At 34.1% G+C, this 25,388-nt stretch overlaps 2 protein-coding genes and 1 long non-coding RNA gene across 3 annotated transcripts; all 3 read left to right on the top strand.

The window, feature by feature from the left end:
- Positions 1–11,184: 11,184 nt before the first annotated feature.
- On the top strand, positions 11,185–15,425 carry LOC132180339 (uncharacterized). The gene is made up of 4 exons (XR_015911915.1): positions 11,185–11,461; positions 11,575–11,661; positions 12,637–12,723; positions 15,338–15,425. It is a non-coding gene; the product is annotated as an uncharacterized LOC132180339 (long non-coding RNA).
- On the top strand, positions 15,420–16,735 carry LOC132182826 (eukaryotic translation initiation factor 4E-1-like). Its single transcript, XM_088515783.1, has 4 exons — positions 15,420–15,506; positions 15,590–15,715; positions 16,352–16,417; positions 16,529–16,735. The coding sequence occupies exons 2-4, from the start codon at positions 15,599–15,601 to the stop codon at positions 16,577–16,579; spliced, it is 234 nt and encodes a 77-aa protein (XP_088371909.1). The 5' UTR covers positions 15,420–15,506; positions 15,590–15,598; the 3' UTR covers positions 16,580–16,735.
- Positions 16,736–22,893: 6,158 nt separating this feature from the next.
- LOC132178183 (kirola-like) lies at positions 22,894–23,439 on the top strand. The gene is made up of 2 exons (XM_059590633.2): positions 22,894–23,086; positions 23,180–23,439. The coding sequence occupies exons 1-2, from the start codon at positions 22,894–22,896 to the stop codon at positions 23,437–23,439; spliced, it is 453 nt and encodes a 150-aa protein (XP_059446616.1).
- The last annotated feature ends 1,949 nt before the right edge of the window (positions 23,440–25,388 follow it).

Below are 25,388 nucleotides of genomic sequence, written 5' to 3'. Positions count from 1 at the left end.
ATGAACTTCTAAATTTAGAGTTTGGATATGTTGTAATCATTCTCAATAATTAATGATGTTGTAAATCCTGCTTAAATTTGGTTTATATATCATGGTTGGTTTGGTGATGGATGTGGGTTAGAACTTTGCATTTGAAGTATTTATTTGTATTATGAGATGAACCACTATGGTCCTTGTAGAATATTAAGAATCTAGTGTATGTGATTGTGTGAGAGTATGAAACGATCAAGTCCACAGTAGATGAATATCATAATTTTATGTAGTTAATATAACATGATTTGAATATATATAAATTCCTATGTGTTAATATCCTCAACAAATTAAAATATTACAGGAAGATTATCAAAATGCTGCATGCATTATAAATATATTTCAAATTGTTGGCTTCAATTTGGTCTAGTATGAAATAGTGTTGGTTGAGATAATTATTTAGAGTTATTCATGCGCGTATAAATGGATATAACTGCATGGCACAAAGCAATACATGCATATCAATATCATCAAGAACAGTTATTCATAAACTTAATTTTGTAACTTTAAATATAAATAGATATAAATGCACTCAATTCTAGAGAGGGTGCTTTTCCTTTGTGTTTATCATCTCTTCCATTGAACCCCCAACATTAATAACCTATATGGAAGCTCTATAATTGCAATGGAAAAAAGACAAAGATCATATGTCTCATATAATTGCCATGGGAAAAACGAAGTTCATTTTCTCATGTCTATATATTATTGATTGCTCTGTGACCATGCATATATATATTGACTTAATTTTTTTCTATTTTTTTTATATGAATTTTCTGCTAACTTTAACGTTTTACCTATTTTAGTTATATCATTTACTGTGGAAGAATCAACAACTGAGTTGGGTGAATATTCGGGCATTTTTCTTTCACGTTACTGACGTGATTGTTTGTATTTGGGCTCAATGATTGTTTGTATTATCATTTGCAGTTAGTGGATTTTATTTGTTTGGTGATTGTTTTATTGGTGAATATTGTTTGTTTTATCATTTGCAAGTAATGGACATCGTCGAGAGGATGCTATGGATGTCAATGATCGATAGTCTGGTTGATAATTTGAGGCTATTCACACTTGTGTATAAGTTACTTTGTTGATGTAATTGTATTTGTAATTGGTGTATATTATGTTATTTGTGCCATTTTTGGTGTGTTGAAGTTAGTTTTGGTGGATAGTTTGTGATTGATGTATATTATGTTATTTGTGCCATTTTTGGTGTGTTGAAGTTAGTTTTGGTGGATAGTTTGTGATTGGTGTATATTATGTTATTTGTGTCATTTTTGGTGTGTTGAAGTTAGTTTTGGTGGATAGTTTGTGATTGATGTTAATGGATATGATGTATGTTATTTGATGAAAAAATTGTATATTATTTGCATGGATTTGATGGATAGATTGAATATCAGGTTAATCGTAATACAAAATTCGGGTATAGTCTTGAAATAAATCACAAAAAATATAGGGGGAGGAAAAAAAAATTTAAAACTAACCAAATTTGCTGACATGTCAATTTTTTGACACGTCAGAAATATTCTGACGGGCCAAAATTGACACGTCAGGAAATGTTCTGACGGGCCAAAATTGACATGTCAGAAAATTCCTGACGCGCCATTTTGGCACGTCAAAAAATTTCCTAACGTGTCAAAAAATGACACGTCAGTAATTTCTAACGTGTCAATTTTTGACACATTAGGAATTATTTTTGACGTGTTAAATCCAACACGTCAGAATTTTCTGACGTGTTGGATCTAACACGTCAGGAATTTCTGACGTGCCAACCCAATTCCTGACACCCACATTCTTCACGACTGGAACACGTCAGGATTGCCCCGTCATGAGGGTTTACTGACGTGTCAGACGACCTGACACGTCAGTAAACCTATGTCAATAAAAAATCATTTTTTTGTAGTGCTTATACTTTATGATAGAGTATAAGAAGGGGAAAGAGAACGGGTGGCTTTGAAGAGACAAGCAAAGAGGGGGAATTATCCATTTCCCTCATCTCCTTTCCAACTCCAGCTTGGGTTGCTGAATTAAAAGAATCTTATTCACAAGACCATGAGACAAAGGCCTTACTCATTGCCTTACAACATGGCAACTCTGCGCCTAAAGGCTACTCCTTACAACAAGGGCTGATTTTGAAGAAGGGGAGGTTGTGGATTGTTAAAGGTTCTCCATTCCAATTACAACTCCTCAACTACATTCACTCTAATCCCACGGCTGGCCATTCCAGTTACCATAAAACTGTTCAAAGAGCCAAGATGGATTTTTATTGGAAAGGTATGCGGAAGGACATCAAGAAGGTAGTCAAAGAATGTAAGGTATGCCAAGTCAACAAACATGAGACAATTCATCATGCTGGGCTACTTTAGCCACTCCCCATTCCATCTAGAGCTTGGTCAGATATCTCGATGGATTTCATAGAGGGGTTGCCACCCTCTCATGGGTGTAATGTAATCCTAGTAGTTGTGGATAGGTTTACAACATATGGTCATTTTCTATCTCTCTCCCACCTTTGTACGGCTTCTAAGGTGGCCCATATATTTTCGACTCACATCTTCAAGCTACACGGCATGCCTAAGACAATAGTTTTTGACCGAAACCCTACATTTACTAGTACTTTTTGGAGAGAGCTCTTCCATCTTGAGGGTATATCCCTTGTTTTCAATTCTGCTTATCACCCGTAGTTTGATGGGCAAACCGAAGCACTAAATAAGTGCTTAGAGACTTATCTTAGGTGCTATGCATGAGCCAAACCTAAGGAATGGAACACATGGCTTTCTATGCAAAATGGTGCTACAATACCAATCACCATTCCTTTACAGGATTGACCCCATTTGAGGTTGTCTATGGGTATCCTCCACCCTCCCTATTATCTTATGTTCTTGGCACCTCAACAAACATGGCAGTGGAAGTCAAAGATCACAACACTGTCATTACTATTCTAAAGGAACATCTACAGCAAGCCCAAAACCGTATGAAGACCTAAGCGGATAAGAATAGGACAGAGAGAGAATTCCAGGAACAGGATTGGGTTTACCTTAGGTTGCAGCTATATCGACAGAAATCGATTGCTATGCAAACAAATCTGAAGCTGTCTCCTTGATTTTTTGGCCCATTTCAAATTTTAAGAGGATTGGTTATGTCGCATATAAACTGGATTTACCCCCTGATGCACGTATCCATCTCGTCTTCCATGTTTTGTGCCTTAAGAAAAAATTGGGCAAACACTCCACACCACTACCAACACTGCCTCCTGTTGATACACATGGAGAACTAAAGCTAGAGCCTGAACTACTCCTGGATCGGCGCTTGATAAAAAAGAAGGGTAGGGCAGTTACTGAAGTTTTGATTCACTGGAAGGGTGCTCCGTCAGACGATGGCACTTGGGTGAATACCCGCACCTTGTGGGCAAGGTGCTTTGAAGGAGGGAGACTTGTTACAGGTGCCGTTGGTGGGGCTAGGCTACGGTGATGAGTCACTCAATGGTAGGACACGTTGTGTCAAGAGGAAGAAGATTGCTCCGCACAACTGGCATCCCTTATCATTTAAATGCTTTATTTCATTTACCTTGTCGTTTTGCTTCGTATTTACCTTTTATGTTCACGCTGCGGTGTTTTGTAATATGCTGTGAAGCTGCCGTTTGTCAGCTTGTGTGAATAGGTGGAATTCTATTAGAAAGGATTCTAACAGAATGCTGGATATAAGGGCTAGGCCAGAGGGGTAGAAGATGGGATTTTGAAATATTTTGTATTACCTGAGTCTCTAGAGTGTAGCTCACTCGAAGTAGCTTATCTTTAATGTTATTGTACTGTGTTTTTCTCCATTATCATCTTCAACCTTCCTTCATTTGTTTCATAATATCCCTTGTAAATCCGCACTATCAGTAAACACCCCTTACAATCTCTCTCTTTTCGATTTCATATTATTATTCATAATTGTTATGTATGGTAACAACAATTGTTATCAGAACCTAAGTTCTACGATGGCTTGGATTGGCACACACTACAAAAAAAAAATGAGATTTTTTGACGTGGCAAACAGTAACTAATTTTTGTCACGTCAAAAAAAATATTATTGACATGCTGCATTTTAACACGTCAAAAGTTTTTGACGTGTTAGGTTGACACGTCAAAAAATTTTGACGTGTCAAATCAACACGTCAAAAACAAATTAACATTAATTTGTAAATAATTAGGTAATAATTGATATCAAAAATATGTATTAAAAAATAATTAAATTTAATTGGCATAAAAAATTAAATTTGATTGGTGAGGAAAATTAAGTCTATCATATTAGTATAAATTACTTGGTATATATATATATATATATATATATATATGTGTGTGTTTGTTGTATATATATGCATGCGTAATCATTCTAGCTATATATTGTATACCAATTAATATAATTATCACATGCATGCATCTAATTCAACCATTTCATTAATATTAAGTTGAACATGATATTATCATGCATGTATATATCAGTCTAGTAATATTAATATCATAGCCATATTAATTTTTTAAAAATATATAAAACATACTGAATATATTTATTTTATAAGACCTGCAAACCTCACATGAACTCGGCCAACACAAAATATGTGGTCGGTGAGTGGATACATCTAATTATCTATACATCTAGAATATTAATTTATTTATTCTTTAATTAATTGTAATTGTGTTGTATACTTGTATGGATATATAATGTGGACATATAAGAAGAAAAAAAAAATGATATAATATAATAAATTATATTTGTAATAGAAATTATATGATAGAGTAAATATAATTTTAATACAAATATAATTTAATATATAATCTTAATAAAATTAAAATAAATATAATTTATTATATTTTAAATTATATAATATAATTAAATATTATATTATATGTTTTTGACGTGCCACAAAAACTTTTGACGCCCCATCTGTGGCACATCAAAAACTTTTGACGTGCCATGCTTGGCACGTCAAAAATATTTTGACGTGTTGTAGTTAAAATGTCAAAACATTTTGATGTGTCTAACTAACACGTCAAAAAAAAAAAAAATTAACATTTTATTGTAATTAGGAAATAATTGATATAAAAAATATGTATTAAAAAACAATTAATTTTAATTGGCATAAAAAATTAATTTTGATTGGATAGGAAAATCAAGTTTATCATATTAATTAGTATAAATTACTTGGTATATATGTATATGTATATGTATATGTATATATATATCACATGCATGCCAATTAATATCACATGTATATTATATAATTAATTAATGTACACTAATTAAATATAATCATGCTATATATTAATGTATGCCAGGAAAGGTAGTTAGATTAGACGGTTAGCTAACAAAGGTGGGGTGATGATATTTTGTTGTTATTAGAATGATAATTATAATTAGGTATTATAATTATTAATGGTTATTATATATATATATATATATATAATCAACACGCGTGTTGATTAATGGTTATAGACGTACGTCTACAACCATTCAGATCTGAATGGTTATAATATATATATATAGAGAGAGAGAGAGAGTTTCTGACGTGCTGGGTTTTGGCACGTCAGAAATTTCTGACGTGCCAAAACCCAGCATGTCAGAAATTATTATTGTTTCAATTTTTTTTTTCTTTTTTTTTTTTTTTTTGTAAATTGGTTTATTTTCTGTGTTTATTTATATATATATATATATATATATATATATATATATATATATATATATATATATAGTTTCTGACGTGCTGGGTTTTGGCACGTCAGAAATTATTACCGTTTCAATTTTTGTTTTTTTTTTTTTTAAATCTGGTTTATTTTTTATTAGAATGATAATTATAATTAGGTATTATAATTATTAATGGTTATTATACATATATATACATAATCAACACGCATGTTGATTATGGTTATAGACGTCTATAACCATTCAGATCTGAATGGTTATAATATATATATATATATAGTTTTTGACGTGCCAAAACCCAGCATGTCAGAAATTATTACTGTTTTTTTTTTTTTTTAAATCTGGTTTATTTTTGACGTGCAACTTTTAGCACGTCAGAAATTTTTGACGTGCTAAAACCAGCACGTCAAAAATTATTTTTGCTAGGAAAAAAAAACTTTTTTTTGACGTGTTAATTATAGCACGTCAAAAATTTCTGACGTGTTAAATGTTAGCACGTCACTAAAAAAAAAAGCGGGATTTTTAACTTTTTCCCTCTTTTTCCTCTCTTCTTTCGCCTTTATAATTCTTTTATATATTTGGTCATTTTCTCTCATTTCGAGACTCAACTCTCTCTCACTCTCTCCTCTCTCAATCTCCCTAGCTTCTCTCTGCAGCCGGCCAGCTCCCTCTAGAGGGAAGAAGAAAAAGGAGAAAAAGAAGAAAAATAAAAGGAGAAGAGAAGCAGATCTACAAAAAAAAAAAAAAAAGGAAAAGTGAAGAAGAAGAATAGAAGATAAGAAGATTTTTTGGGTTTTGGGTTTTGGTTTTTGATTTTTCAGGTTGATTTTTTGATTTGGTTTTTGAAGATTTTTTGGTTTTGAGTTTTTGAAAATGAAGGAAAGAAGAGAGAGAGTAAGAAAATGGAGAAAAGAAGAGAGGGAGAGAGCTGGGGCGGGGGGGAGTAACCAAAATGGAGAAAAGAGAAAAGAAGAGAGGGAGAGAGCTGGGAAGGGGGGGGGGGGAGAGACAGCTGACCCGTGGGGTGAAAATTATATATATATATATATATATATATATATATATATATTATTTTAATTGAAAAATAATTTAAATTAATAAATTTTTTAATTAAAAAAAAATGGCCAAAATTTTTGACATGGCAAAACAGCCACGTCAAAAAATTTTGACGTGCTGAATTTTAGCACGTCAAAAATGTTTTTGACGTGGCATTTTTAGCACGTCAAAAACTTTGTTGACGTGCTAGAAATGCCACATCAAAAATATTTTTTTTCACGTGTTACTCCCAACACGTCAAAAGTTTTTGACGTGTCACTGTAGACACGTCAAAAATCTGGGATTTTTGACACCCACCCTTTTGACTGTTGATAAACGTCAAAAACTACACGTCAAAAGAGGTTTTTGACGTGTCAATAGCATTGACACGTCAAAAACTCCTGGTCAAAAATTATCACCATTTTTGTAGTGACATCTTCTGCGAAATTCGACGTGATGAAATTTGATGGAACCAGTAATTTCAGGTTACGGTAAAAACCTATCAAGGATTTGTTGGTGCAACAAGGGATGGTGAAGACATTATATGGGAAGAAACCAAATGGTATGTTGGACATAGATGGGAAGGAACTTGAGGCTAAAGCGGTGGCTACTATTCAGCTTTCTCTAACAGATAACATGATGTATTATGTCATGGGCAAAGAATTACCGGCAGCAGTTTGGTTGAAATTGGAAGTCGATATATGTCAAAGTTGTTGACCAAAAAGCTCTATCTAAAACAGCGGTTGTACGGCTTGAAGATGGCAAAGGGCTTAGATCTAAGCCAACACATACATCAACATATTCATTTAGGTAATCGGCGATTTGAAGAGGGTTGATGTGAAGTTCGAAGACGAAGACAAGACGTTGATGTTATTGAATTCACTCCCAACTTCTCATACGTATGAGAATTTGGTTACAACTTTGACATGGGGGAAGGAGTCCTTGGAGTTAGAGGATGTTACAAGAGCCCTGATGACTTTTCATCAAAGGAAAAAAATCAGTGATGAAAGGTCTATAGGTTTGGGCCCAATGATAATACACTAACCAGTCACTCTTAATATATACTTCCAATGTGAGACTCATCCCTTTTACATTCAGACATATATACTTGACCGTACAAAGAATTTTATCTACACCCATGTTATTTTTATGTTTAATATACTTTATTTTTCAAGTAAAGATGGCGTACGTAAGCCTAGAGTCCAAGTTAAACAAAATTCTAGGATTGGCAAAACGGGTTGGCGGGTCGACCGGTTTACTACCTGTAAGGGCCTCCCGCCCGTTTATGGTAAACCAAGACATGACCTATTTGGCAAACGGGTCACCCCCCCAAACCCGGACATGACACGACTACTTCACGGGTTACCCGACACGATCCGCTTAACCCATTTAAAATAATGGGTCGTGTTGGGTTGACACGACCCGTTTAACTCATATAAAGTAATGGGTCGTGTTGGGTTAACACGACCCGTTTAACCGGACACGACCCGTTAAGCTTAGAAAGTGATGTGATAATATCATTAGCATTCACAAATCATAATAGTTTTAGGTTTAAAATAATAGGTCGTGTTGGGTTGACACGACCTGTTTAACCTGTATAAAGTAATGCGTCTTGTCGAGTTTCACTACAAGAAATTTGGTCATTAGCAACCAACTTATTAGCGGCGACCCCAAAGTTGCCGCTAATGAGGGATCATTAGCGGCGACTTTTAAAAGTCGCCGCTAATGAGAGGCAATTAGCGGCGACTTTATCGTCGCCGCTAATAGCGGACGCTAAATACCAAAATAGTTGATATTTAGCAGCAACACTAATAGCGGCAACATGTGTTGCCGCTATTTACTACCCATCAGCGGCCACCTTACCAAGTTGCCGCTGTTAGGCACTCAATAGCGGCGACTCGAGTTGCCGCTATTTAAACACAATTAGTGGCAACAATCCATTGCCGCTATTATGAGCGCAACAGCGGCAACTTCAAAAGTTGCCGCTATTAGAGGATCAATAGCGGCAACTTTGGTAGTTGCCGCTAATCGTTCTGACAAAAAACAAATAAAAAAATACTTGTCCTAATAGCGGCAACATAAAGTGGCCGCTATTAAGGGCCTAATAGCGGCAACTACCAAAGTTGCCGCTATTGGAGGATCAATAGCGGCAACTTTGGTAGTTGCCGCTAATCGTCCAGACAAAAAACAAATAAAAAAATACTTGTCCTAATAGCGGCAACATAAAGTCGCCGCTATTAGGGGCCTAATAGCGCCAACGTTAAAAGTTGCCGCTATTGGAGGATCAATAGCGGCAACTTTGGTACTTGCCGCTAATCGTCCAGACAAAAAACAAATAAAAAAATACTTGTCCTAATAGTGGCAACATAAAGTTGCCGCTATTAGGGGCCTAATAGCGGCAACGTTAAAAGTGGCCGCTATTGGAGGATCAATAGCGGCGACTTTGGTAGTTGCTGCTAATCGTCCAGACAAAAAAAAATAAAAAAATACTTGGCCTAGTAGCGGCAACATATTGTTGCCGCTATTAAGGTCCTAATAGCGGCAACTTTTTAAGTTGCCGCTATTTAGAGATCAATAGCGGCAACTTTGATAGTTGCCGCTATTCGTCCAGACAAAAAAAAAATAAAAAACTACTTGTCCTATTAGCGGCAACATAAAGTTGCCGCTATTAGGTGCCTAATAGCGGCAACTTTCAAGGTGGCCGCTATTAAGTGCCTAATAGCGGCAACTTTAAAAAGTTGCCGCTATTGATCCCTCAATAGTGGCAACCTTAGTATTTGCCGCTATTTAGCACTGAAAAAAAAAAAATAAAAATAAAATAAAATAAAATAAAATAAAATAAAAATTAATTAATTAAATTTTAAATATTGGGACAATGCTAGTGACCTTACATATATAATAGAAAAGATTATTTACCAAAAATTCACCTCCAATAATATGTCATTATTTCTTTTATATTAATTATTGGTGAATTTTTTCTATTTTCTATTCTTATTTTTTATAAAAAAATCAATATTTATTTTTTCCTTTTAAAGAGAACAAATTCTCGTATTAATTATTATTGAAGTTTTCTATTTCTTATTCTTATTTAAATGTTTGATCGAACAATCGACCGATCTTGGTGAATTAATTCAATTGATCGTGATAGGATCAAATGATCGATCGATCAAGGTGAATTAGTTCGATTGATCGTGATAAGAACAAATGATTGATCGAACATCCAATTGATCCTAATGAATTAGTTCGATTGATCATGATAATATCAAATGTTCGATCAAACATCCGATCAATCTAAATGAATTAGTTCGATTGATCGTGATATGTTTAAATGATCGATTAAACATCCGATCGATCCTAATGAATTAGTTCGATTGATCGTGATAGGATCAAATGTTCGATCAAACATCCGATCGATCTAAATGCTTTAGTTCGATTGATCGTGATATATTTAAATGATCGATTAAACATCCGATCGATCCTAATGAATTAGTTCGATTAATCGTGATAGGATCAGATGTTTGATCAAACATCTAATCGATCCTAATGAATTAGCTCGATTGATCTTGATAGAATCAAATGTTCGATCGATCTTACTAAATTAATTCGATTGATCGTGATAGGATCAAATTATCGGTTAAACATCCGATTGATCCTACTGAATTAATTCGATTGATCGTGATAAGATCAAATGATCGATCAAACATCCGATCGATCCAGGTAAATTAGTTGGATTGATCGTGATAGGATCAAACGATCGATCAAACATTTGATCGATCCTAAGGAATTAGTTCGATTGATCACGATATGATCAAATGATCGGTCAAACATCTGATCGATCCTTGTGAATTAGTTCGATTGATCGTGATAGGATCAAATGCTCAAATAAATATCCGATCGATCCTAATGAATTAGTTCGATTGATCGTGATAGGATTAAATGTTCGATCAAACATCCGATCGATCCTAGTGAATTAGTTCGATTGATCGTGATATGATCAATTGATAGATCAAACTGGATATAATTGAAGGTTTGTAAGCTTTTTATATTATCTTAGTGCCTTAGTTATATTGATCTTATATTATTTTTGGATTTTGTATTATTTTATAATTAATTATAAGATAAATATCAACTTAATTATTTTTATCATAAAAATTTATTAAACGAAATTTTTTAGTTAATAGTATAATAATAAGAACATATTACAAGAGAAAAATTAAAAAAAAATAAAATAATAATAAATAAAAAAATATTAAAAAATTGTAAGTATAATTTTTTTATAAAAAAAAAATACCTCAAATAGCGGCAACATACTGGATCGCCGCTATTTGAGATAATTAGCGGCAACTGTAGTCGCCGCTATTGAATGTACCAAATAAAATTAGCGCCATCTCTGAAATTGGCGCTAATTTTCTGAAATTTTCATACAATTTTTTGTTTTTGTTTTCTGACTCAAAGTTCCAAAATCACTCTCTCTCTCTCCTATATTGGAATTTCCCTCGGCGCACTCGTCACTGGTGCCGGCCACTTCTCTCTTTTCCTTCCTATCTGATATTTTCCCCGTTCCCTCCGTCATCCATGTTCGGATCGTAAGCTAAGAGCATGCCCAGCGAGTTCGGCGAAACCCATTCGTAGCCAAATTTTACCGGGTGAACTCAAAATACCCCCCCTACAGCAAGTTCAGACAAACATATCTCGCCATTTCTTTTCTTAATTCCAGGTCATTCTCTCCCTCTTCGCGCAGCTCTGTTTGGTTCTATAAAATTTTGTTTGTATTCCTTTTTATGCGTCTTAATGGCCTTACAGTCTCTGCGATTTGGTGTTTGATTTTAGTTTTGGTTGACACTGCGTTGCTGCTCTGCAAAACACCGGTGGGAACACGACAAAAATACCAGTCCGCAAAATCTCTCTCTTGTAGTGGTTAGTCTTCAGACGTTTTCTTGCCATTGGAAGTCTCTCTGTATTTAGGGAAATAGGAGATTTTGATGCTTTTCTTTGTTTTTATTCTTTTCCAATGTTAATATTTGATTTTTGTCAGTGGGTTTGGTGAATCTGAGGGGAATCAGATTATCAACAAGTTTGCAGTGAGATCTCCGTCGAGTTCAATGATTGCTCTAAATAACTGCTACTTTCATGCCCTTAAATACACCACCCCATGTGAATTGTGTATTGACATTCCATGTCAATGCTGTGGAATATCATGTGATTTGTTTTGTTTTGGCAATTACAATCATGTGTTCTTTGATGATGTTACTCTGCTTTTAGCTTCGGGATTCAAACTTTATCCTACACATAATCTGCAATATGATTTGCTAAATAGGTTCAATCTCTGCCATCATTGCTTTTAGATTTGCTATATGATTTGTTATTCAATTTTTGAAGCATCATAATGGATGCAAGCCCTAGAACTTCAGTCTAGGTATTCACATATTTAATAAGCCAACGAGAATCCTCAATTAGAAGCTTAGCATTGGCAATTCTTTTAGACCAAGACTTTGAAGAATTTTTAACCCTTGACAGGATGAAATCTCATGGATACTCTCAGGGCCTTTGCTTGCCCCTTTGCCTCCAACATTTGGCAAAGCCTTTTCAGGGCTGAAAAGCCTTCAGACCTAGCTCAATTTTTAACCAACAACTGAGCTGGCATTGATGAAGGTGTTTATACCAAAACTCAACAAATCATTCTTACTCTAGACGGCTGAACGGGTTGAATCTGCTGTTCAGGGCCTGAGAGAAGAATTTGGGGAGCAGCATGTGTGGGTACCTCCACAGGGACTTTTGAAAATTTTCTTCTGTTTTTGCTACCACTGTCATTTTTCCCTTAATGTTTTCTCCCTGGCTTAAGCTGTTGTTTTACTTCATGCTGCTGATTCTGAATCACTCCTTTCTTCACAGGGTACTAAATGTGATGTTAAAGACGGACAGGATGTGAAGGATTTAGTTGCATTTGCACAAGGAGAACTGAAATACATTGACATATGGGTATTAATTCTAGATCTTTTCCTCTTTGTTACTCTATTTGCTTAATGTTAAATTCTAGTTATTTCTCTTAAGCTGGTTAAAATCATGGGTTAGTTTTTCTTGCTGATTATAAATTTGTGCTTGGTGTTAAAAATGATTTTTAGCTGGATATTTATGGGTTTACCGGATAGTTTGAGATTTATGACTTATTCGTATATAATGACGCATGCTGCTATCTATGGGTATAGGATTACTTGCTGAATGACATGAAGTTAGCCTGAACAGTCTTTTGAACAGTTAGAGGAGCATAAATCTTTCGAATAATCATGAAGAACTGAAAGATGATAAGTCATAGTCTAGCAAAATAATCGGTCAAGAAAATAATTCTTCAGCTAGTGGTCCTCCGTATATGCTCTGTTTTTCATGGTATTGAGTGGGATTGTATTTTTTTTTTTTTTCTTCTTTCTCTTAGGAATCTCACAGTCATGGATTAGGTGTGTGTTTGATTATGTGTTTATATACCTGTTGGGCCTCTCCACCTACAAACTTAAGCTTTTGGGTTAATGCTTTAACATGGTATTAAAGCTCGGTTTGTTTGTTCTTGGACTCCATGTCAAAGGCCTGTTTATCTTTGTTTTCATTTTGATTGGGTAATTGGACGAATTTGTCTCTGTTTGGAATGTTAGTGTATCCACAACTCTTGATTGCGTGTGTGCTTTATATGGGTTAATGTATTTTGTTGGCCTCTTGAACCACTAGTTTAGCATTTGGTTTAGATGCTTTAAAACTTTCAATTTTGCCCATTTTGGATCGATGCTAAGATTCAAATTGAAAACCTACTTGTGAATGAGTTCATCCAAAATTGCTCTTTTTCTTTTTTCTGTTACTGTTTTTTAACTTTTGATGTGCTACTTTGAGCAGATTTAGTTCTGTGTTTACGACTTACCCTATGGTGTTGAATTTTGTGTTTTTTATGTTTGTTTTAGTTTAAAGTTCTTGGGTGTGTCAAGTGGTAGAGACATTGTGCTTCGGTTTTTTTTTTTTTCTTTTTTTTATGGAGTATTACATGAATCTGTAGAGTATTCTGTATATTTGTGCAGATACTGGTTTTTTATTCAGTTAAATGTTGGTTTCATACTTTTTTGTTGAGATTGATCACCGTATGGTATCATATTCATGTCTATATGTGGTTCTTGTTATTTATGTGCCATACTTTATAGTTGACTGAATACACTTTTGGTCCCTGAAATTCAGAAATTTTAATTTCTCCCCCTCTAACAACTTTCTCCCAACTATATGTACATCCATCTACTTGCACGTCATGTGATTTTAAGAGAAGCAAAACTTTGTGAACTGCACCTACCTCTATTATTTTTGAGTCAGTAGACTTTCTTCATTTGTTTGCTAGGGCTGAAATCCATAATTATACTCTTAACCGTGGGATTTTTTTCCTTAATCGTTGCGGTGCAGGGTGGAACTCTTTCAAGTTTATAGATACATCAATTGTCATGGACCACTAAAACATCAACTATATAGACTTATTTTAAAAAATTATCAAATATTGAGACAACGCCTTTTTGCTTTTTTAATTTTGGGGATCCCGGTGGGAGGGGGGTTTGAATCAAGTATTCTTTCTTTTTCTTTTTTTGATGAATATTTAGTAACCTTTCTTTTTTTTGATGGATGATTTATATAAATCATCCATCTTATAAGGTTTTTATAAGTAATAACCTTATTAAGTGTAAACACAGTCAAATTTAACAAATTTTAAGTGCATGTGTGTGAAACTCCTTTTTCTTTAATAATTGCCCTGTAATTGTTCATTTAGGTGAGGAGGGACTTTGCTTCTGACTCCTTGAAGAAACCAAATTTGCATTACATAGATGAGAACCAGCCTATACAAATGTTTGTTTGTTGGAATCTTCCTATTGCCAGAATCTCTTGGGAGCTTGCTCTTACTGCTGCTTCTTCTAGCCTCACCTTCACCATCACTGCCTTCTCGCATCATAACCTATTTTCCTTATCTCATGCAATAGAGGGAACAAGACTGAAAAGCCCAAACTGAGCTCAACAATTTAATACTTACCGATACAGAGGCTGTCCTGCCTGTACCTCTGTGAGACAGAGAGGGGATGTTAGTGTTTCTTTCCCTTGAAATTTGACAGTATTTTATGTACTTCGTTGTGGGAGTAGTTGGCTTCATTTCTATACCTCTCTGCTAAACATTACCTATTTGTCTTAACCTGTTTGATCTAGTACTTTTTCTTTCCCTAAAATAAATTCTCTTCTATCTAGTACTTAAAATTCGTTAACAATTCCCATACTCTCTGTCGAAACAAATATAGGTACCAATTGAATGATGGGAACCCCCTTCCCCCTTTTCTCTTTGGTTTTGGCCAGAGAACCCTATTTCTCTGCACATGTATAAAATGAAAATGGGGCCTGAAGACATGGGAGAATATCATAGCATCTCATTGCATCTAAATTTTTTGGCATAGTTTGTATGATTATGATCTCGAATCTCTGCTTCCGTAACTGCTGATTTGCCTTCTTGAACTATCAATGCCTCTGGTCTCTCTATCAATCTCCTCAAAATAACTGACAAATTTGCCTGGGCAATTTATTCCTTGCACAGTGTTTACAATAATATTCATCATCCAAGCAAGTTGGGTCACGGAGCAGACATCTATTGTTTTAAACATAAAATAGAGCCAAAATGGGAGGACCCTGTTTGTGCCAATGGAGGGAAGTGGACTATAACCTTTTTTAATAGAGGGAAATCTGACACTTTTTGGTTGTATACGGTATGTTTCAGACAATCTTTGTAAGTTAACACTGAATCAAAAATTCTTTGTGGCATCTAATTTTCTGAGTGTGCTGATACTAGTTGCTGGCAATGATTGGAGAGCAATTTGATCATGGGGATGAAATTTGTGGAGCAGTTGTCAATGTCAGAGCTAGGCAGGAAAAAATAAGCGTGTGGACCAAGAATGCTACAAATGAAGCTGCACAGGTAACTTTTTTTGAAGCAGATAAACCCACCAGCCTTCATCATACTGCCTTTATTATTTGTCCCCATTTTTATTTTATTTTTTTGACCCATAAGAAAACTTTTCATACTTTGTCTCCAACGTATGGATACTATATCACTGAAGCACATTAATTTTTGCTTTTGTTTATATGAGCACAACATGGATCCTTGGTTTGTATTTTACTGTGGCTATTCCTTTATTGCTCCCCTTTAATGCCCCACTTAGATTGCAAGAAGGTAGAGGAAAAGAAGGGAAATTTTATATGTGCACGTTGGAATGGTTATCGTATGACTCAAAATACTTGATACTAAGTGGAGCAATTGGGTGAGCCCATATGATCACTTGGATTAATCTATTGGACACATTTTATCTTTTCCCATTGTTCACTTTTTTATTCATGGGTTCTATATGAAATAATCCTTTGATTCTCGAAGATTCAAGTGAGAGGAATAAGAATTGATTTAGCTTCCTTAGATCAATTTAAGAAATTTTCATGGATTTCACCTGTAAACAAGGCCTGGTTGAATTGCTGTTATTGGTCATTTTTAGCGACTGTTTTTATTCTGATTGTAAAAAGGCCTGCATAGCATCTCATGCCAATTTTTTTTTGGCTGCAGATGAGCATTGGGAAACAGTGGAAGGAGTTTCTCGACTACAATGAGACGATAGGATTTATATTCCATGTAAGGATACTTTTTGGAGAATGTACTTAATTTGTTTTCCTTTATTGGCTCTCACCTCATTTATCATAGGTTATGGGTTTTGTAAGTAATTTTCTGGTCTTCCTCCTTCAGGATGATGCAAAGAAACTTGACAAAGCTGCCAAGAATCGGTACACAGTATGATTGATGTGTATGCCAAGAGGATGCAAGATGTTTTCTGGTTGCTGCCTCATCCTAGATACCATTCTAGGGCTTGGTCTGATGAGTTGTCCCTGCTTTGGACTATTTTCCATTTTGTGAAAGAAATTTACAATGATAAGCTGAATTAGACTTCCTTAATTTTGGTCTTGGATATGCATTTTGCCCTTAATTAAAGCCAATTATCCACCCTATGGGATTGATTTCCCCTAGGGGCCTACGGGAAGGTTTACCAACGGTCGTAATATCGTCGATTTCATTGGTCTGCATTTTGCTCTTTCTCATTACATTATTATTATATTATATGGTACGGTTGCCAAAGTATGATATATATATATATATATATATATATATATATATATATGCATATATATGTGCTTTTTTTTTTTTTTTTTTTCCCAATAGCGGCGACCCTTAGGTTGCCGCTATTGAGTTTCTATTTTTTAATTCATTAGCGGCAACTCCTAAGTTGCCGCTAATTACAAACAAATAGCGGCAACTTTCAGTTGCCGCTAATGATAGAGGAATAGCGGCAACTTTAAGTTGCCGCTATTGACCTTTTCCATTTTTTTTTTAATTTTCTTACTATAGTCGCCGGTAATACTGGATAAATAGCGGCAACTACGGGTTGCCGCTAATGATAGAGCAATAGCGGCAACTCCAAGTTGCCGCTATTGACTTTTTTTATTTTAATTTTTTTAATTTTCTTATATCATTAGCGGCGAGTTTATGTCGCCGCTAATGACATACAAATAGCGGCAACTTTAAGGTTGCCGCTAATGATATACAATAGCGGCAACCTTAGAACCATTTTGAACCATTTTTTCCGGCAAAAAAAAAATGTATTAGCGGCAACTCTAAGTCGCCGCTAATGACATACAAATAGCGGCAACGTTGAAAGTCGCCGGTATTTAGCTTCACCGTCCACTTACTACCAACCACCAAATAGCGGCCGCGAGTCGCCGGTATTTGTGAATAGCGGCAAGTTTTTCCTCATTAGCGGCAACTTGGAGTCGCCGCTAATGACCATAATTTTTGTAGTGTTTACACGGCCTGTTTCACCTGACCCGACCTGTTTTAGATACACTTTTTTTTTTTTTTTTTTTTTGTCAAAAGAAAAATATAAATGTGTTTGGAGGTCACCCATGAGTTGACCCGCCAGACACAAAATAAATGAGTCAACCCGTTTATGACCCAAACCCATTTAGGGTAAACCCAAATCCGATAACTTCGTATCGGGTTCGCGGGTCGTGTCAAAATTATCAACCCTACAAAATTCCACCACATGCAAGAGAGGAGCAAATTCACGAAAATGCCATCTGCAAAGAGCGATCGAGCACTTCATGTCGAAAATGAAGTCATTTTACAAGATTCCTTATCCAAGATCTCTTATCAGGACAATTCTAGATTTATATGGATTTGTTTTAACCTTTATATGTTATCTTGTAGGTAGTTTTTTTTTTTTTTTTCTCCTAATCTTTCACGAGTAATTTTAGAACTTACTCTTGTGGCACTCTTAAAATGAGATGACTTTTAAAATCACAATTCACTCAAAATTCAATAATAATCAATCAGAATAGCAATAATGTTTTTAGAAGCCACATCATTTTTTGAATGACACAAGAGAGACACAAAAATGACTTCTAACATTACTCAGTGACGTACAACCTATCTCGACTAATGACTATCTGGATAAAAAAAGTTATCTCGTCATATTACAACATTCAGCATCCACATTTTTTTTTAGCTCTCAAGAGTGTCATTTTATATCTCTTCTCTTTAGTAATAAAAGTGAACCAATTACTGTGCCTTCTAAGTAATCTGATCAAATTGACATTGTGGCCTTGTTATATATAATAGAATAATTGTCCAATAAAAATGTATTTTTTTAATTAGAATTTTATTTATTTGTTTTGGGTGAGGGTGATAGAGAATGGCATATTGATGGACCATTCCAAGGATCTGATTCTTTAACCATGGGATACAACATCCACTATATGAATACATGGGAATTTTATTAATTTGTGCTTTTGGACGAGGCTAGGATTTTGACGTACCATGCACATCCACGCCGTACGTAAATTGTCCTTTTTTCAGTGTATTTTTCCTTCTTAAACTGGCCCAATCTACACGAGGGTATTAAATTATTAGCTAAATAATTAAATAAATTAGTTTTTATCAATTTAACCTTTTAGAATAAACAAAAATTTAATATGTTATCAAAGCAAATGTGTATGTCAAGTTTGAAAGTTGTCTCTGTCATTTTCCTTATATTTCAATTAAATATGTCACATGTACAGATAAGTAAGAGTTTAAGCCTAAACGTAAGGCACAATATATGATAAGTGCCAAATATTTCATAGTTGGACCCCTTTATTTACATTAGTTAATCCTTTAATTGTGTCGTTATTTAATGTTTTGTGTTAATTTTGTGTTTTTAGTGTTTTGTAGATCGTTGAAGAAAAACTACATCTTTAAAGGGAAAAATGCAAAATTTGGAAGAAAGCATACTTTGAGATGACCTAGATGATAACCTAGATGATGTGGTTAAGTCTAACCAAATCCAAGAAAAGGTTAAATCGGATTAAATATCAGATTGTATAAAATTTCGGATTTGATTCAAATTTAGATTCTGCACACGTCTTAGTATTTTGACTATAACTTTTTGTTCAAATATCGGATTGAAGTGATTGAAATGACATTGGAAAGTTAACTCAAAATAATACAATTAGTTGTGAAATAGGATTTTCCTAATTCAGACAGTTACTGTGCCAAAATCGCCCCGTAATTAAAGGATAGAAATCTGGACGAATCTTATTCCGATTTCAGACTTCTATTTTAACTAAGAGATAGACCTTCGAATTATCTAGGTTTACTTGGGTTTCTAGGACTTCCCTAAGCCTATAAATAGACTTCTTTACAGTCAAGAAAAGATATAGAATTCCAGAGAGCAAAATTCTACAGTTTTTCTCTTTTTAGTTTAGGTTTTCTTTAGATTTAGGATTTTTTTTTTTTTTATGTGGACCTAAATTCCCAACTGAGGTTGGGGATGAAGCATCACCGATGAAGAACATCAATACTTTCATATAAGTCTTTATTTATCTGATTTTATTGGGTTTAATATTTCAATTGTTTTACTTCTTTTCAATGTGTGGAGTGATTCTTGAATATCTTTTGTGATTCAAGGATACACTTGATGATTTAAGATAATTTCACATAGTTGATTGCTTGATTTTATTTGCCTAAATATTGGATATTCCTTGTGATTTGTTTTACGGATACATTTGGTGTTTCAATTAAGATTAGATATCTTTTGTGATTTACGGATACATCTAATGATTTAATTGATATTGGATTTCTCTTATGATTTGTGCAATGAATGGATACATGGGATGCTTTTGATTAACTGTTGAAGCATAGTAAAACATATCTAAGATTTTAATTGTGAGAACTTCAGATTAATATTTATAAACATGGAAGTATGTTGTTATAATTCAATGAGTGTGAATTCTCAAACTTTAATATTTTATCTCTTAGTTTATTTTAATTAGCTTATGTTTGTCTTTTAATTTTTAAAACTAAAATAAAAAATTTGGAACTAGATTAGAATTTAATTAGTTTAGATTTAAATTGCTCTTTCAAGAATACAATTCTCTGTGAGATCGACCTCGCACTCGCAATCCATTAGCTACAATCGATTTGTACACTTGCGAGTTAAATTAATTTGCACAAGAAGTTTTTTTTTTTTTTAATTTTAATTTTAATATTTTTCTATACAATATGCTTCTACTAGTTGTAGGAAACCAGCTCCTATCAACTACCCTCAAAATTTTTACCTACATAAACTATGTTCATATTGTTTCAATCCTTATCATAAGGAAAACAATTGTCCAGATTTGCGAGCTGAGCTCAACGACTTATGGGACAAATTAGACCAAATCAGAGCAGCTAGATCTAACTTTTCATATGAACAAACGAACACCAGTTTCTCCAGCCCGGGGTTTAATTCAAATTTTAATTGTTATAACCTGAACTGGAGTAACCAATCTGATTTTTCAGGACCAGCTCAGGCTACAGGAACTTATGCTCACCAATTTGATGAATTGCACCATTTAGAATATCCGTAGTTCGATCATCAAGCTCAACCTCCTGTTTATCAGTCTACCACTCAAGTGCCACAGCCTGCACCACAGTCATCACTAGAAGACATGATAAAAGCATTTATGCAATCAATGGATAAGAACATACAAGATATGAAGAATACTACCATGAGAAATTCTCAAAATATACAAGAGCTAAAAGGTTTCACCAATCAAGCTGACAGAAGATGAGGAATTCCAACATGGATAACAACAAAGACATACAAGAACTTAAGCAAGCCATGACCAAGATAGAAGGACAGATCAGTGATTTAGTTGCTGACTTAAACAGAATTGAGGAAGAAGAGTTTCAAAGTCAGCTGATGGCTGAAAGACACTACATGATTGATGAGAATAATTCCGAAAATTCTTATCATGAGCATGCCCAAGTCACCATCACACCTGAGAGTGAGGAAATTGTGGATAACAAAGAGGAGGAAGAGAAAGAGGAGCAAATTGAGCACCATGAGAACAGTGAGCCATCAATAGATCCTGATCTACCCAGTGACATGGAATCGAGTACTGAAGCTCCTGCCTGCATCACTGTCCCTCTTGAGACACATCAAGCGCCCAAAGCTTCATCGTCTGAATGTCTCAAATAGCCATCTTATGTCAAGATACTCAAGGACTTGTGCACACAAGCACACAAATCTAGGAAACACTTTCCTAAGAAGATCCTTCGAAGTAAGAAATTCTACATAAGATGGTGAAATATCCTTCCAGAGGGATATGAAGTTTTGAAGAAAAAGGGGTGGAAGGGATTGGTTGGACATCCGCATGATAGGGGGAAGCAATGTAAAGTTTTCTCCTCTAATTTATTTTTTGCACTTCACTCCACAAATTCTTTCTTTCCTTTTTCATTACATGATATTTTTATTTGTTTTTGTTTATAACAGCAATTAATGTTTTGATTTTTGTTTCTAAAAATAAAAAATAAAAATTTGCTGTTAGTTTTGATGACAGGTGTTTTGATATTTGAGTTTGGAGGATGCCATGCCCCTTTTTTATACCTTGATGTTTCCTTACTTCCGGTAATGTATTGTTATACTACACATTGAAGGCAATGTGTAATTCAAGTTTGGGGGTATGAAAATATACTTTGTCTGTTTATTTTTCTTCTTATTTGTTTATTTTAATTTTTCATTTTGTGTTAAAAAATTTGAAAAAAAAAAAAAAAAAAGATTGTGCTATGTTATTGTCAAGTTTGAGTTAAGCTGTAACTGTGATTTGCATTTCATTAACTTGCTTAAAGGGTTGAATACATCATTATATCATTAGAAGTTTGAGTCCTTTGACTAATTTTTGGATAAAAGAGATTTCACTTGTTTTGAAATAAATTTTTATGAGCACATTAGCATGTTTTCTGTGGGGTATGATGTTTGAACTTAAGCTTGTTCTCTTTGAGATTTGTTAGATGACCTATTGATGAATAACCATTGACTTGCAAGATATATATATATATATATATATATATATATATATATATATATATATAATAATAATAATAATAAATATCACTTTTATTTTTCTTTTTCTTTCGCTTCAATGTCGTTTTATATCATTTTTCCTTACGAAGTGGACCATTTATTTGTTCCGATAAGCGCAATAGAGAATGCGGTAGTAGTGGTGTGGACCATTTGAAGAATTGGATTCTCTAATCATGAATTGGAAGACTGTATCCCCTATCTAGATATGGGAATTCTATTTTGGCCTTCGAACTGAAATTCTGATATACTATGGTTATGTTTAGTATGCAGTATGACTATTTCATTAGAAAAAAAAAGAATAAATTTTATTAAGAATGGAAAAAGGTGAAATGAAATTTTCATTTTTATAGCACATAATCACACTCTCATGGGTATGAAAATGGCTATTCCAAGTGTTAGAATATATGTATACTTCAACACCGAGCCTATTTTATTTCACCTTATTTCATTCTTAATAAGAGGTTGTTCACTTTTCTTAATAAAATGGTCATTTCACGTACCCTACTGATTATATAGATGGTATCTAATTAAGGAAAAATCTAAAATTATCACGTCAATCCTCCTAATCATGTTTTGCAAAAGATTTTTCTTCTCTCTATAAATGGCTAAGGGCATGTTATTCTTTTTTCAAACGTCTCTCCTATTCTCTTGCTAGCTACTTGGTTTCTCAGCAATGGCTCAAGTTCCTAAGTTGGTGGACCAGAGAGATCGCAAATGCTCTGGTGAGAAGTTCTTCGAAATCTTCCGGAAAAAAGCAAACCTCTTGCCCACGATCTGCCCAAACTTGGTGAAAGATATACAACTAGTCGAGGGTAACTGGGAGTCGAAGGCCTCAATAAAGAAATGGACTATGGTTGTAGCTGCAGGTAAGGAACACTAATTGACACCTTCCCAACCTTGACTTGTACATATTATCACCCTAATTCTAAAATGAAGTCTATTGTTGAAAACTATGACAGGAAAGTCTGAGGTGAATGTGAAGGCCGAATCGGGAGAAGACACGAATAAGTCATACACTTACGTAATAGGTGGAGAGGTTACAAAAAAGTACAAGAGTCTTGTTGTCACTTTCCTGGTTACAACAAAGCATCAAGGCTGCTCGGTGACTCTGACTATCGCATATGAGCCAAATGTGGAAGGCCAGAAACCTACCGAGTACTTGAACTTCTATATCAGTGTGATGAATGATGTCGAGGAATACCTTCTGCGCAATCCTTAATACAAAGGGACATGTCCTTGTGTACTAGTAGGTTTGTTTCCTACTAGTAGTAGTGAAATAAAAACTGAGGAGCTTTATATGTTTCCTCTAATGGATAATAAGTAGCATGAGGACCGTGTATTAAATAAAAGTTCTCAACTCAAAAATAAACAAAGCGTGTGTCTTTTGTGTCATTTTGTATTTCCAATTACACGATCGACCGGGATCTGTACAAACGAGAATTCCATATTATTTCTATTCCCCCCTTCTCTTTGGTAACAGAGTATGTGAGATGGGTGGTATTCTTGCCTGAGAACCAACTCTTTGCCGGAGCGAGGCCCCAATGCAGGGGTACTGTTAGAATATATGATCAAATTTGATTGTATGTAAGTCTGATCATAATTGATTTAATTATTTGATTGTAATTACTGTTAAAGGATAACTCTCAATACATTACCGCTACTCTGTAGTATCCAATAAAATGAGATAGTTTTTAAAACCACAATTCGATCAAAATTCAATAATATTCAATCACAATGCCAATAATGATTTTAGAAGCCACATTATTCTTTGAATTACATAAGAATAACTTTTAACATTACTTGGTAACGTACAACCTATTTCGACTAACGACTACCTGGATGAAAAAAAGGTTATATGATCATATCACAACATTTAGCATCCACATTTTTTTTAATGCTCAAGAGTGTCATTTTATATCTATTCTCTTCATTAAAAAAAGTGAACCAATTGAAAGAAATAATAAAGCGGAATAATAAGATAGTGACAAAAAGATACATGTGGTTTGGTCTATGACCTACTTCCACAGAGTAAAGCTCTAATGCTGCATTAAGCTCTTATTTCTCTTAGTGATATTTACAATATAACATGCTCCTATTTATAGGAGAATCATGTTAGATACAAAGACACTTCTACTATAGTTATGTTAGCTAGGTTATAGTCTTTAAATATAGATAGACTTCAACTGTAACTTTTGATAATTTCAAGTGTGACTCAGTGACATTTTTCAACTATAATTCAATAATAGTCTTCAACTGTGTCTATTATTTTTGAACTCGCTCCATGATATACTCTAACACCAATTACTGTGGGCCTTCTGAGTAATCTGATCAAATCGACACTATGGCCTTAGTATATATAATAGAATAATGGTCCAATGAAAATGTATTTTTTTAGTTAGCATTTTATTTATTTATTTTGGGTGGGGGTGATGGAGAGTGCCATATTGATGGACCATTCCAAGGATCTGATTCTTTAACCATGGGATATAACATCCACTAGCTATATGAATATATGGGTATTTTATTAATTTGTGCTTTTGAACTGGCTAGGATTTCAGTGTATTTTTCCGGCCCAATCCACACGAGGGTATTAAATTATTAGCTAAATAATTAAATCAATTAGTTTTTAAGAATTTAACCTTTTATAATAAATAAAAATTTAATATGATATGAAAGTAAAGTATAAATAAAGTTTGAAATTGATCTACCTCATTCTCTTTATATTTCAATTAATTATACGGATACGTAAAAATTTAAGCCTAAATGTGAGGAACAATATCACTTCTTTCATTTTTTTTTTTTTTTTTGCTTGAATGTCATTTTATATCTTTTCTCTTTACGAAGTAGACCATTTATTCTTTCAGATGAGCGCAATATATATATAGAGAATGTTGTACGTAGTGGTGGTGTGGACCATTCGAAGGATCAGATTCGCAAATCATGATTGGAATACCATATACACATAGTATATTTTTAATTAGGATCGAACCATTTCTTCCGTTCTTAATAAAGGTTGTATTTTTCTTAATAAAATAGTCATTTCACATGCTAAACGCACCATGTTCATTATATAGACGGTATCTAATTAAGGGAAAACCTAAAATTATCACATCGAACTTCCTGATCATGTTTTGAAAAAGATTTTTCTTCTCTCTATAAATGGCTAAG

The sequence above is a fragment of the Corylus avellana genome, chromosome 4, assembly GCF_965113065.1.
Source record: "Corylus avellana chromosome 4, dhCorAvel1.hap1.2, whole genome shotgun sequence".
In the NCBI taxonomy this organism is placed as follows: Eukaryota; Viridiplantae; Streptophyta; class Magnoliopsida; order Fagales; family Betulaceae; genus Corylus; species Corylus avellana.
Note: the sequence above shows the minus strand (reverse complement) of the source record. Positions and strands in the feature narration are given on the sequence as shown.

Bases quoted from the DNA above. Each gene is read 5' to 3' on its own strand.
- LOC132182826 (XM_088515783.1), top strand. From the start codon at position 15,599: ATGATTGGAGAGCAATTTGATCATGGGGATGAAATTTGTGGAGCAGTT. The intron at 15,716-16,351 runs GTAACTTTTTTT...TTTTGGCTGCAG, and splicing joins CTACAAATGAAGCTGCACAG to ATGAGCATTGGGAAACAGTG. The intron at 16,418-16,528 runs GTAAGGATACTT...TTCCTCCTTCAG, and splicing joins CGATAGGATTTATATTCCAT to GATGATGCAAAGAAACTTGA.
- LOC132178183 (XM_059590633.2), top strand. From the start codon at position 22,894: ATGGCTCAAGTTCCTAAGTTGGTGGACCAGAGAGATCGCAAATGCTCT. The intron at 23,087-23,179 runs GTAAGGAACACT...AAACTATGACAG, and splicing joins GACTATGGTTGTAGCTGCAG to GAAAGTCTGAGGTGAATGTG.